This window comes from Sciurus carolinensis, chromosome 5, assembly GCF_902686445.1.
Source record: "Sciurus carolinensis chromosome 5, mSciCar1.2, whole genome shotgun sequence".
In the NCBI taxonomy this organism is placed as follows: Eukaryota; Metazoa; Chordata; class Mammalia; order Rodentia; family Sciuridae; genus Sciurus; species Sciurus carolinensis.
Window position 1 is genome coordinate 175837192 of NC_062217.1, and position 14429 is coordinate 175851620.

At 57.8% G+C, this 14429-nt stretch overlaps 1 protein-coding gene across 1 annotated transcript in view; it reads left to right on the forward strand.

Annotated features, from left to right (window-relative positions):
* The window catches only part of Inpp5a (inositol polyphosphate-5-phosphatase A), a 169076-nt gene that overhangs the window by 119504 nt on the left and 35143 nt on the right, over positions 1-14429 (forward strand). Inside the window, 2 exon segments of the mRNA XM_047554037.1 lie at positions 678-797; positions 11471-11555. Of these exon segments, the coding sequence (XP_047409993.1) occupies positions 678-797; positions 11471-11555 (205 nt within the window).

A 14429-nucleotide genomic window follows, 5' to 3' on the forward strand; every position in this document is an offset into this window, starting at 1 on the left:
CATGCACACCGCAGGGGTGGCCATTGGGCTGGCGGAGGAGCAAAGGAGAGCTGCAAGGCTCTCCTTTGTGGCTTTGCTGTGAAGGGGACAGGTTCCTGCGCTAGTGTCCTACAGAGGACTGCATGTGGCGGGGAGCGCCACCTGCTGAGGTGGGCACGTCCACGCCAGCTGGGGATCCAAGGCGTCTCTAGGGTGTAGGAGCGGCTGCCCAGGTCAGCTTCCAGCCTCACCAAGGCCCTGCGTATGGAGGGGTCCATTGAGGCTGCCAAAGGTCTTAGGCTGTTTGCTCAGTCTAGCTACCTGCAGTGTCCATCTGGCCATCTCCCATTGTGGGTCCCTGATGGTGGGAACTGAGGACAGGAGATAGCTGTGGTAATTCTGAAGTCCTGTACAGGTCCTTTCCTTAAAGGACAGCCCTTGCTTGGGCTGGCCCGAGTGCCTGCATTTGTGAGGGTTATTGGAGAACTTGACAAGAGGTCTCATGTCCTCTGGCCTCAGGAGCTGATGCTCCATGTGAGCCTGATGTGGCTGAGGACAGGTGGGTGGGCGGGCGAGTGGCTCCCCCACAGGAGAGGCAGGCACTGATGCTTGCTTTCCAGGTTCAGGGAAGGTGGCCTTGCTCAGGGCAGCTGAGGACACTGGCTTGTGGTCACCTGGTCTTTTTCTCTCTTCCACAGTGCCTTCGACTTGGTGAACATCCATCTTTTCCATGATGCATCCAACTTAGTAGCCTGGGAGACAAGCCCTTCCGTGTACTCGGGCATCCGGCACAAGGCCCTGGGCTATGTGCTTGACAGGTAGGTGCTGCTGTGCCCTGTCCACTTTGGAGCATGGCGTGGTGTTCATTTTTTCCTATTTGGCAGTGGCCCTTGGAATGCCAACCATCAAGGCTGTAGGAGCCCTAACCCCACCCCCTGGCTTGAGCAGGCCCTCCCCATAACATCTGTTCCCTTCTGCATTTGTGGGAAAGATAAGAAAATAGCACTGTGAAGACCCGTGGCAGGACATAAGGTCTGATGGGTGACGTTGTGCCTCTAAATCAGGACAGCTGATTCTTCTGGGCTCAGAAGCAGATGCTTCCTGGGGTTGCTGGCAGGGCAGTGTCTTCCCAGGTTTGGCCCTGTCTGGTGGCTCCTGTCTGCCGTGCTCGGGTCTGTACTCTTAGAGCAGTGCCCAGCTACATAGGATCTGCTTGGGGGCCTTGCTGCATGCCCTGCACAGGGCTGCTCCACCTGGCTCTGCCCTTCTGCCATCTAACAGGTCAGGCCTCGCTTCCTGAGGAGGGGAAGGTGGTCTCAGTGACCAAGACAGGGGGCTGCCCTCCTTCTACCTGGGCTTCCAGCTGCCCTGGCTCCTACCTGGGTACTCCAGGCTCTGAATCTTCTGTGACATGCCAGGTGACCTTTGATGGGGTCAGAGCTGATGTGCAGATGGACCATTTACTAAGGTTCAGCCCAGGCAGCCAAGGCTGTGTTTACTCTCTGTATACCTTGTGGCCCTCATCCTGGAACCCTCTTCTCCCAGCTTCTGCATGGCCAGCGGTCAGCCTGAGCTTGCCACAGAACCTTCCGTAGGCCTAAGACAGGCACTCGCCTGAGAGGTCTTTTTATTTCACTGGGAGTCCCACAGTTTCCCAAGGGACCCCCACCCCACATCCAGCCAGCATGAGGAGCACAGCATGTGGGCTCTGAGTCAGCCCTCCCCATCTGATGCTGGCCTCCCTCCTCCAGCTCCTGCCCAGGCCTCCAGTTACCAGGGCCCAGCCTCCCTCCAGCTCCTGCCCAGGTCCCCCCATTCCAGGGCCCAGCCTCCCTCCTCCAGCACCTGCCCAGGCCCCCCAGTTACCAGGGCCCAGCCTCCCTCCTCCAGCACCTGCCCAGCCCCTTTTCTTCTAAACACCATCACAGGGCACTTCCTGTTCATGCTCCTGGGAGAACGTGAGGCCTGTGAGCATGGTGTCCCAGGCCACTGCCCTTGCCTGGGATGATCACACAGCTAGCTACTCGTGACTCTGTGGACAGAGGCACTGGCCAGGGTGTGCCAAGGACTGGACTCAGGAAGGAAAGCCAGGACAGGGCGCCAGATGTGCTGAGCTCTGGGAGGCTTCTCGGGAGGCTTCTGACTGAGGAAGGACAGTGGGCCAGTGGAGGCTGCTGGAGGGCCCGCCCCTGCACGCTTGTGGTGCACGTCCACACTGTCTGATTCTTGAGGGCAGAGCCAGAGAGGTCCATGAGAGGAAGCCTGAGTCTGGGCATACTCCTCCCCATCGAGCAGGAGCTGTGACCTGAGGGCGTGTCCTGAGGAGTCCCTGGAGTCAGGTGGGTCACAAGGAACAACTGCCCAGGGAGGACCCTGCACAGGCATCTGGGTGGGCGCATGCCTTCTCACTGCCCTCCATGACCATAGCGTGTGCCTGTGAACTAGCTATGTGAGTGTGCAAGCGTGTCCATGTGCGGTAGTGCTGTGACTCAACCCCTGTGTGTCCTGAGGAGAGTGGGGAGCCTAGGGCCACCTGGGCCTCTCTTCCTTCCACCTCCTATCCCTGGTTGGCCATTAACCAGGCATGTGGCCACCACTTTGCCTCTGGGACATTCCTCCCTGCCTGGGAGAAATAGCCCAGGCCTCTGTAGTCCAGTTCCTTTTCTTGTCTGACCACTTCTAACCCCATCCTCAGTATGAGGGCTTCAGGGCTGTTGGTGTCTTCCAGGTCCTTGCAGAGGAACCATGGGTGTGGGATGTGTGTCTGGATGCCTCTGCTGTCACTGCCGGGCACATAGCATGCCCGAGCCGAGGCTGGCCCCTGGCGTGGGGGCAGGCCTAACCTGAAGGCTGAGCCTTGCTCTCCTGTTGTGAGGTGTGGCAGTGGCCAGTGGCCGTGGGTGCAGGGGCTTTGTCCTGTGGCCACATCCTCATCCAGTCCTCTCACTGGACTGTCTGTTGCACTTCATGCACCTGCTCTGGAGTGCCTTCCGTTGTGGCCCCAAGTGGCCACCTGTGCAGAGGCCCCACTGCAGCTATTGCCCACCTGCTCCTGGAATGGAAAACGGGCCAGGGCTGCCCTGAGCAAGGCCCAGCCTTGGAGGATGGCACCAGACTGGTGCCCTCAGGTAGGGCTCGTGTCTGCGCAGGCTCGGGGTTGCCTTAGTCCCGGCAGGTGACAGTCCTTCCCACCTGCGGCCCCCAGTGACTGAGGACTGGCAGTACCCTGTGCACTTGTCCGCTGGGCTCCCTCTCTGGACAGGAAGCAGCTGCCCTGCGGTGGGAGCCATGTCCACAGCACTCAGGTGTGGCTTTCCCTGCCTGATCAGTTCTTTGCTTCATGGCACCAGGTTTTCAGGGACCTCCCAGGGAGCCTAGGAGCCAAGAGAGATCTGTTGTCCGTTCAGTCTTGGTGATGGTGGTCGGGTTGCCAGTGTGGCAAGGCATTAAAATGTATCCTTGCCCCATGCTGCCATGCCTCCGTGGCCCCCAGAAAAGCAGCCTGGGGGTTCGGGGCCACTTTTCTTCATCTTCCCACGAACGGCTTCTGTGGCGAACGCAGCCAGCCGCAGATCCGGACCTCCCGTGCAGGGTCGGGCCACGGGCACAAAGGGGTGCTCTGTGGAGCAGTGAATGATGGGTCGCCTTCCATTGGGCTGCTGACCTCTGGCAGCCACCAGCAGACTGCATTCTGCTGTGCTGATTGGGGAGGACAATGCCGCTCCGGCCCTTTGAATGGACATTGCCACCAACAGCGCCGCATTCACAGCAGCACTGGGAACTGCTGTGAGCATTGTCTGCCCTCTCTGCTGAGCTGCAGGAGGCCGCGAGAGTCCATGGGGAGGCCGCCTGCTCCTGACCAGGTCCTTCTGTGTAGCCTCCTGGGACTCCTCTCCAACAGAGCCTCAGAAGCAGGTGGCAGTAGACTAGGAACCCGTGAGCTGTGTACCCCCAGCTCAAGAACTGGGGGAGGATGCTCTGTGAAAACTGACTTTTCTCTCAATCTGAGATTATTCCAAAATAAACAGGTCATTAAAGAAACAAAACAAAGACAGGTGCTTTGAGTCCAACTCTTCCTTCCCGCAACCCTTGCAACCAGTGGCGTGGGCACATGGACCAGTCTGTCACACACAGGGTGCCACCTGGCAGGAGGGCAGGGTGCCTGACTTGCCCAGGGCCCGGGAGGATCTGCCCCTCATTTCAGCTTGTGATTAGCCTTTGCCTTTGGATGGGGTTGATGTTTGAGGCTTCAGAAGATACCATTCAAGTGGTGAGCAAAAATAGCCTGTGGGTTTCTTAGGATTCTTCTTTTCTTTCTTTCTCTCTTTTCTTTTTTTGGAGGTGCAGGGATTGAACCCAGTACATTGGGCATGATACCACTGAGCCACATGCCTGGCCCAGCATTTCTTATCAGAGATAATTATCTCTATTTTTGTGTAATTTATGATTTCTTTCCTTGCCTCCCTTGTTATCAAAAGTTAGGACAACAAATCCCTGATCCGTGAGGGGAGGTCTGGCATGTTCAGCTGGTCTGAGGGGAGCTGGGAGTCCAGGGCTGGAGGAGACCCTCATGCCACTCTAGTGCCCACACAGGTCCTTGCTGCAGACTGGTCCCCCTCCCGATGCAAGGTCAGCTGTGGTGGGCACTCGCTTTCTGAGATGCTGACCCCGGACGTGTCCTGAAGTCTTCCGAGCACTGGGCCAAGAAGCGAGGTCCTCTGCGAGTGACAGCGCTCTTCTCTGTCCACTCTGAAATGCAGCCTCCCTGGGCAGCAGACATTTCCACATTACAACTGTGAAATCTTGGCATAAAGCGCCCCTCTGTCCCCCCATTATTTTCTCACAAACATAGTCCATTGTCGCAGCGCTGAAGTTAATTTGATCAACATTGGGACATTTAACTTTTATGTCCAGTCAAAAGAGTTGTTTCATGCTCATTTTGGGCATTCAGAGGAAATGATTGCCAGAAAAATAATGTCCCTCTGAACAATCCGGAGCAATTAGTTTCCCAGGGAGAGGCGATGTGACGCGGGCGGCCACACAGCTCCCTTTGTCGCGGTGTGGACGGTCATCAGTCAGCTGTCAGCCTGCTCAAAGACCCCGCCAAGCGCGCGCCTCTCTGCAGGCCGTTCCCAGAGCTTGCCTCGCTCCAGAGAGCAGGAGGGAGCCCGCGCCTCAGGCACGGCTGCTCAGGCTGAGGCGTCCAGCCATTCGAGGCTCGCCTGGCGGCCAGTGCAGGTCCATGCCACCCAGTCGGGCTTCCTCAAGACCTGCTGGCTCCAGGACACCTGCCGTCCCTCTGGGCTCACCCTGCCCAGCACGGAACCCTGCAGCACCCCAAGGTCCTCCATGTTCCCGGCTGTTTCCTACACATGGCCCAGGACCTTCCGGCGTCTGCACAGCACCTCCTGCGGTGGCCGGTGGGGCCGTGTCAAGCCCAGTGGCAGTCCTGGGCTCCCGTCTCGGGTGGCTGATGGAATCTGTCGCTTGTCCTTTGCCCTACTGGTCTGGCCTCCAGGAAGGCAGTGAAGGCCATGGTGCCAGGAGCCGCCCACCTCCCTGGGTGGAGTGTCGTGTGTGTCCTGCACGTCTCCTGTTGGTGAAGAGTGGGCAGTGGATGCCTCTAATGCTCCTGTGCCCTTTGCCCTCTTCCTGCCTTGCCCCCTGCACCGCGGCGCTCGGGCCTGTCACTGCACATTTCTGTGCGAGGCATGAGCACGTGTATGTCCACTTCCGTGCTGGTGTGGAGACAGGCGTCCACCTTCCATCATGTGTGGGGTCGTGTGTTTGCACGTGGGTGTCTACAGTGGTGAGTCAGCCTCATCTGAGTGACATCCTGCTGTGCACCGTGACAGGCATCTCTGGCTTCACATCAGCTGCTTCTTCACAACTCTCTGCTTTCCTTGAGACTCCTTGGGGGGAAGGTTCTCAGTATTTTGCCAAAAGTCACTGACCACCCAGCCACACCCAGCCAGTGTGGGAAGGCCAGGCAGTTTCCAGTTCCCGGGAGCCAGTGAGGCTTCCCATCACAGCCCGAGCTGTGGGGTCCAGGGCTGCTCTGCTCCCCAGGATCTCAGCTCTGGGTCCTCTGCCAGTCACCTAGGGATGAAGCACGGAGGAGCCAAGCCACTTCTGTCACACCCCGTGGCGCTCTGGGTGTCCAAGCAGCTGGACTGGCTGATGTCCCTGCCTTTGTGATGGACAGGCTGTCCTCACCTTTGCCTCCATAGTCTGTGGTGCCCAAGGGCAGAGCCACGTTCAGGACATGCCTCCTTCGAGGGCTGAGTGGGGGCCAGGTGGTGGAGAGCTTCAAACGGGCATTTCGTTCGTTCCGTTGGGATGAGTTTATTTAGAATGGCTTGGACACGTCTGTGCCAGGCGGCCAGTCAGGTGAGGGAAGATCAGGAGAGCTTCCAAGTGATTACATTACTCTGAAGGTTTGGGGTAGTTTGGGTCATTCATGGTGCCGGTGTTTTGCTGTTTCAGACTGACCAGCAAGCGTGGCTTCTCCCACAGCTAGAAGCACACTGCAGGCGACTTCCAATGGAGCGCAGGCAGCGCACTCCAAAGCACAGTGCCAAAGACCTCGCATCCCCTGATTCAAAACAGGAAGGAAAGAAGGAGCAGCTTCCTGGCCTGTGGGGAGCCCTGGGCGCACGCCTGCCCACTGCAGTTCGGGGGTGAACGGGCTGGGTGTGTGCAGGCTGGCTTTGGGCCTCAGCAGGACTCTGCAGCCCTCTCTGACCGTAGAGACCACTGGGGTGCCGAGACACCGGCTGCCCCGCTCAGGGCTCCTGCTTCCGTGCTCGGGGAGTCACCTTGCTGGAGACCTTGGGCATTGTGCGTCTTCTCCAGTCCTCCATGTCAGGGCATGCAGTGTCTCCCAGACGCAGGGGGACAGGGCTCTGACCACGCAGAGGGCTGGCACCTCCCCGAGACGCTGTCACATCCTGGAATCAGCTGTCAAGGCAGGAGACACTATTTCCAGGCTTAAGAAATTGATTTTTATGGCTCTTCTTGGGATTCTCTTCTGAATCAGGCTCATGATATTGATGTGGGCCCACTTTTTAATCATAATAGCTACTGACAAGGTAATTAATTTTAAAACAACTCTTTTTTTCTCCTGGTCCAAATGGCACTATGTTGAAATTAACAGTGAGTGCGCGAGGCCGGGGCCTGGCACTCAGGCGATTGCTGGGCCGGTGACAGCCCCTTCATCTTGCTGCGTGCTGCAGGAGCTGAGAGGTGTGCTCTGTTAATTGGCTCAGGCCATTACCTCGGCACCATCGGGTCTAGGTCTGCAGGAATCCAGGTGGCCAGGAGAGCGCCTGGCTGGGTCACTGGGAGCCCTGCCTGTGTGTCTGTGTCCTGGCTGGACCCGTCAGTGCCATCTCTGTGAGCAGGCAACGCCTAGCTCTCCCAGCTCTTGAATTTCTAAAGTGTATTTGTTCAGCTACATCTGAAGTTTATCAGGTTTTTTTTTTTTTTTAAGCCCAGATGCTTCTGCTGTAGGCACTGGCCCAGGCCATCTCTGCGCTTCCCCTTGTAGGCCTCTGCCTCCTGCCGTCAGAGCTCAGCACCGTCCACTGAGCCCAGCTGGCTGGGAGACCCAGCTCTGGAGCATGCACACTAGTACCCCCCCCCCACAGGGATCGCTTTGGTGGCTGTCCCTGCAGCCTTGCTGGGCCAGCTCCCAGTTGCCTTGCCCCCCTGGCCTGTGGGCATGCAGCCCAGTGCAGAGGCTCACCTGACCTCCTGGGGCAATTGTAGCAGCTCCCTGAACACTCGCTGATTGCAGAGCTTCATGTGAGAAAAGAAAGTCCCTTAGAGTGAAGACGTGTTCTAAGCGTGTCTGAGTGAGGAAATGGGACATAATGGCAGTGGTCACAGAGTCCTGCTTTGCCTGTGGACCCTTTGAGAGCTCCTGTGAGCAGGGCAGGTGCACACGCCCACCCAGCACCCCGAGGGTGGAGTGCCCTTGCCTCTGCAGTCGTGCATGAAGTTGAGTCAGACTTTGCATCCTCATGTCTCTTAGTCCAGGAGTGTTCCTAGCATTGGGTCCTGGGTGTCTGAGGGATGAGCTCTCCTGCTCCGGGGCCAGACAACTGCCAGCAACCCCAGAGGCAGCGCAGACATGTGGCTGTGCAGAGTGCTGCTGCTGGAGAGTACCTGTGGGAGGCTCGGGCCCCAGCTCTCTCCGAAACAGGACCTGGGAGCCCGAGAGGGAGGAGGCCCTGCAGGAGGAGGGCTGTCTTCCAGGCCAACAGGCCTCAGCCCTGAGCCAGGTGCCCAGCGACTCCCGCCTGCCGCGCTCCTCTGCTGCAGTCTCTCATGCAGCGAGCCTTCTCAGGCAGGGCACTGCACACCAGAGGCCCTGCCGCCCACCCCTGCGCCTTGCCATAGGTTACCAGCCCTGGGCTTGTCACCTGCAGTCCCTCTGCCAAGCCACACAGAAGCCACAGTGGAAAGGGGTGGGAGTATTGAAGGAGAAGACCAGGTACGTCCCACTCTGTACCAGCTATATGCAAGGCCCAGAGCAGGATGCCTAGGTGTGAGCAGGCCTGGGGCCCAGGGCTGCATGACCCGAGTGTCTCCCTGTCAGGAGAGCTCGCCAGCAGCCTCAGGCCGGAGGGACACTCATGCAAGCCTGAAAGTGAAAACAAGATGTTGGAAACTGACAGGACCGGATTTCTGAGGCTGGGGCAGCAGGGTGGGTAGGGCACAGGTCAGTCAAAAACTGGCCGCCTGTGAGCGGGAAGAGGGCCCAGCCCCTTGTTCTGCAGACAAGGCTGTGTAGACAGGCTCCCCCTGCCTCTCCAGGACCCCTGGTGGGACGCTGCGCCATGGGGAGAGGCCTTATCCTCAGGTAGTTGTCCTTCCACAGCAGAAGTCAGCTCAGGTGCTGGGAACAGGTGACAGCCGAGGCTGGCTTCTCTGCTGCCGTGGTCCTGGGGTGAGTTGGCAGCAGCATGAGTAGAAGTGGGGACTCTGAAGTCTGTCTCCCCTTTGCTCATGGGGCAGGGTCTCACAGAGCACATAGCTCTTCCCTCCTCCCGGTGGGCATCAGTGTGGACGCCCTGGTCCAGGTGTCCTGGTGGGCTCTGACCTTGGGAGAGTGACCCAGGTTCTCTGGGGCCTAGGCTTTCCCTCTTAGAGATGTTTACCAGCAGAACAGCGTTTCTTCTAAAGATGGTCCATACTTTCCTACTGAGAGGCCCAGTCACATCAGGTGGTCTTGTTCCCCTCACCTGCGGTGAGGAGGAGGGGCAGGGCTGGAGGAGGAGGCCAAGCAGCCTCTAGCCCTTAACCCTGGCCAGACTCCCCTGCCAGCACAGTATCTGTTCATCCACAGAAAGGCTGAGTTTTAAAAGGTAGATAAAATCACTGGCTACTTATGTTTCTAATAATAACCGGTTAAAATATGGCCTTTCTCTTTAATTAACATTTAAGTTGAAAGCAATTCCAATTAAAAAGGAAGATAAGACTTTTTGTGGAATTTGGCAAGAAGAGAATCAAAAGTGCTAAGATGATTTTTAAAAGAATCCAGCTGAGTGTGGTGGCGCATACCTAAAATCTCAGTGACTCAGAGGCTGAGGCAGGAGGATCACAAGTTCAAAGCCAGCCTTCGCAACTCAGCAAGACCCTGTCTCAAAATGAAAATGAAAAGGGCTGAGGGTATGGCTCAGTGGTAAAGTGCCCCTGGGTTCAATCCTCAGTACCACCAACAAAAAAATAAATAAATAAAAATAAAAAAGTTGTCAATAAGAGGGCTTCCCCATGAAAATTTCCATGATTTAGAAGGAATAGATTAAAAAAAAAAAAAAAAAAAAAAAGATAACAGTAGATTGTAATCTCAAGAGACCTGGGCTGCCCCGCGGTTGTGTGGGCAGCACCAACTCCTGAGGCCCCTGCTCTGTCCCGCGGCTCCGGGTTGAACCCGTGCTCACCTTAGTGCCCCACCACCAACCAGAGTGTGGAGGGGCCTGTGTGCTTGGCTGGGACCAGCCGTGGGAAACGGGTGCACTTGCTCCCATGGAAGCTGACGCTTCCACCTGGCTGAGGTTGCCCGAGCAGAGGGAGGACAGGGGCAGCAGGCTGTCGGGAGGCTTCCCACGTCGGCCCCAGACAATCTGGGACCACTGCCCAGAGTTGACAGGGCCACCCAGAGATTCAGAAAGGGGGGCGGACCACAGGGAAACTGGCCCTGAGCTCATTAAAACAAGGGAAATGCCAATCCCAGTAAGAGTGCTGACGAGTGTCCACACTCACTGTCCCGAGGCCCCAGGTTGAGAGAAAGGAAGTCCCTTTCAGTAAGGTGTCCACTGAGCTCAAGGATCCAGTCATGAAAGTGGACTGCACAGTGCCCCTCCCTCCCTCCCTCGCCAAGGTGCTGAGAAAACAGCAGGGCAAAGGCTGGGCACCATGGCCACCACCATCACCTCTTAGCAACCTCGTCCTTCCGACTGGTGTGGACACCCTTCAGGAACTTGCCACAGACCACCATGTGATACCACGCCTGCAAAAGCTGGAGCGCAGGAGATGGACTCCTCGCTTCTCTTGGTTTCTGCACCGATGAGTCAAGTTGGGAAGTGCCCAGACCATGATTCATCAGCTACTGCCCTCCCTGTGCCCTGGACCCCAGCTCCAGGTGCACCTGGTGCAGAGCCCTACCGTGGACCTCAGCCTGGCCTGCGCTGGCCCTCACCAGCACAGGAACCCACACGCCCGCCGAGCCAGGATCCAGGTGTGTGGTAGACTGCACCTGGAGCCTGGAGTCGATCTGAGCGAGGAGCTCGTGGCCGCGTTGCAGCAGAGGCTGCTGTGCCGCTGGGGCCTGCGAGGCAGCCTCTGCCTCCCCGCGTCCTGTCATGAGCGCCGCTGCCCATGGTGTAACAAGTGTTTACTTTGCCTCAAAAGAATGAGCATTGATTGTGCTGCTGCATCGTCCTGTGCGTGGAGACGGGCGGCGTCTGTCGGGGCGCTGCTTCATGGCCCGTGCGCTGGAGGGCTGGCTGTGGTGCTCTTGGAGCACGGCTCTTCGGCAGGCGACACCCAGCTCACAGACAGGTCTGTCTTGCCTGCCGTCCTGTTGCCGTACGGCTTGGAGGCCTTCAGGAGGGGTGCCGTGTGGATGCTCCAAACAGGAGGAGCACGTCAGGCGCAGGGAGCGCGGCTGTGCGTGGCCTGTTGTGGGGTCCAGCCGCAAGGCGCCTGTCCCTGTCCACCTGACAACCCCCACTGTCCTCTTGCTTCTCCTGGAGGCTGTTTTCTCGGGCTTGTGTTGCTGGCGCCCCTTCTTTCTCCATGAGGTGACTCTCCACTGAGCCTGGTGTCAGTGACGCCCTCTGGCCCGCCTGACGTGGGGAGCTGAGTGCTGGCCTCGGTGCTGGGTCCTGGGGCACACAGGAGCCCTTGCTGTGCTCTCCCTGCAGGAGGGAGGGCTGTCTGCGCCTCCACCTGTGGTGACCTCTGTCTCCTTTTCTCCTCCCAGAATCATCGACCAGCGATTCGAGAAAGTTTCCTACTTTGTCTTTGGCGACTTCAACTTCCGCCTGGATTCCAAGTCCGTCGTAGAGGTAGGCAGTATGACCTCCCCTTCAGGCCTGGGTGGAGTGAGAAGAGGTCAGAGGGGTGTCTATTTGCAGGCGACTCCCATGGTACCGCTTTCGCTGGTTATGCTGTCAAGGCAAAAGCTCCTAGTAAACAGATTCTTACGCCAGAGGAGGGGTCTTTTCCAATTACATGTCAGCTTTTTGTTGTTGTTATGGGTATTTTTTGTACTGGGGATTGAATCCAGAGAGAGGGGCTTAGCCACTGAGCCACATCCCCCGCACTTTTAATGTTTTATTTTGAGATAGGTTCTTGCTATGTTGCTCAGGGTCTTGCTAAGTTACCGAGGCTGGCTTTGAACTTGTAATCCTCCTGCCTCAACCTCCTGTCCTGTTGAGATTACAGGTGCATGTCACTGTGTCTGGCTAGAAGCCCATTTTAAATTTTGTATTTCCCTGTCTGCAGACTGGTTGTTCCATTTGATTTAATAAGCCATTGCTGTCTCTCAGTCTTTGGGAACTCAGAGACCACACTGGCTACTCACCCATCAGGCACTGGGTCCCCATTGACCATGAAATTGGCAAGAGTGTGGCCCAGAGATGAGCAGCACTGAGGTCAGTAGGAAGTGGTGTGGCCAGGGTGTGCCACCAAAGGAAGCAGGTTCCACGGCATGGACACAGGACTACCTTCCTCCACGGTGAGGTCTGCAGCAGGTGGGTGCTGGCCTTCCATCCTCAGTTCTGGAGTGGCAGGCTGAGGGCTCTGCCTGCTCCTGGCTGTTCCCAGTTCCCGTGTGGTGGTGGGCTGTACCACCTCCCAGGTAGTAGCAAGGGAGAGGGCAGAAAGCAAATCACCCAGCACCCCACCCATACCCATGCGGCACGTGGGCCAAGCCCGTGGCTTCCAGCCTGAGCCTAGCCGGCCCTTTAGGAGCAGGGTGTGGCACAGCACAGACTGGGGCCACACACAGCAGGAGCAGCGTGGAGACATGCATCGCCTTGATTAGTATTCCTGGTAACCTTCCATCCTTGGTGGAGAATCATTTCTTAAGGGCAGAGCTGAGCAGTCGCGGGCCTGTCCTCTGTCTCGCTTTGGTTAATGGAGATAAGTGACATGCTGGTACAACCCTCTTCCCTTCCTGTGTAATTGAGCCGAGGGCACATTGTGAAGTGGGCCTCGGCATACCCGTGTGTGCATCCTGTGCATACTGGGTTGCACAGGTGGTTTCCCTGGATGCTCAGTGGTGCCTGGCAGGGATCAGCTTCACCTGGCCTGGAGGAGGAGGAGGAGAGCTGCCGCCAGGTCTTCTCTGCTGGAAGCCGATGTCGGGAACCCTGGCAGCAGGAGCGGGGCCTGCCCTGTGGAAACCTTGGCTACATCCCACTCTGTTCAAACATGCTACAGGAGACTGTAGCCCTCACTGGGTCCCTCGCCTGTGGAAACTGAGCCTGGGGACTGAAAGCCACAGTTCCCAGCCTCGACTATCACTGCACACCTCTGAGCCTGGTCCCTGGACTGCCGCTTGAGACCACGACTGCACCTCTGCTGACCGAGTGGCTCCCCGTTCAGAGGCCTCTGCTCCTAGCAGAGTGGCCGGTGGAAAGCCACAACTGGCCAGTGCAGAGCTACCCGCGGTTAAGAAGTCAGAGGAGCTTCAAGTGTCCTGGAGCAAGTGTCACAAGAAAGGGCAGCCTGTTGTGCCCAGGTGGAAGCCTCACCAGGTGGGCGTCCCAGCCTGCCATGAAGGAGTGCGTCTCTGTGGACAGTGGTGGAGTCGGGCAGCTGCGTCTGCAGGGCTTCCGGGACAGGCTGGACTTGCGTGCTGTGGTCACTGCCCAGCGGGAGGAGTCCGCCAGCTTTCCTCCTCCCTCTCTGCAGGGCTACTGACTGGTGTAGAGCTGCCCTGGTTGCTGGCTTTCCAGTGAAGCGCAGCAGTGGGAGTCTGCCTGTGCCCCTTGGTCCCCTGGCCCCTGTGCTCCGCTCTCTGCCTCTGTCTCCCAGTGCCAGTGATCTGCCCACCAGGGCTGCGTGAACTAGGGCTGTGTGAGCACGTTGTGGTAGACCTGGCACTGGCGAGTGGATGCCCTTTGCCCCAGTAGGGAGGCCAGCAAGACCCACAGCAGCATCCCTGCCTGCTTGGCATCAAGGTGACCCTAAGGAGATCAATTAATGCTGGGGAGGGCATCTGTCTGCCCTGCCAGCATCCAGGTGAGGCCTTGTTGGCTGCTACACTGGGGAACCCTGGGTTAATTGTGCTGGGGAGGCCACGTGTAGATGGGGCAGCTATGTGCCTTAGGCCACTGTCACAGGGCGTGGCAGGCAGGTGAGACCCCATCTTCCAGTGTGTGGCCCCCCTGAGGCCCTTGGGAAAGCACCAGGCAACCCCACTCTCAGCTGCACAAGGCTCACAGCCTCTTCTTAGTGCCATTTCAGTGGGTAATCCAGGGTCCTCAGGACCCATGAACACTGTGTTGTGGATTCACCTCCTGGGCTGCCTGGACTCCTCAGCAGTGTTTAAGTTGTGGAACCATCTGGGAACTAACTAGCAGATCAGCCCTGTGGAGGGCAAGGTGCAGCTCCCAGCTGCAGGTCACCTTGGACAGGACGTCTACCAGTGTGCCCCAGGTCTCCACAGCCCCCTGACACCACGTGGTTAACTTTGTAGAGTTTATAGCTCTGGGAAGGAGTGGCTTCTGAGCACATGCTCTTTAAGACACCCACAGTGACGTGTTCACACTTCACTTGAGCATCATGGAAGACTGAGTTAAGGGAGGGAAAGAACAGCCATCTCCAGAAACGGTTTCTCTGCAGCTCAGGCAGGACTTTCCCGCAGGACTGCTCAGGCCCAGCTTGCTCAGGGGCTGTCCTCAGTCTTGTTTGTAGCACGTGCCTCCTGCTCT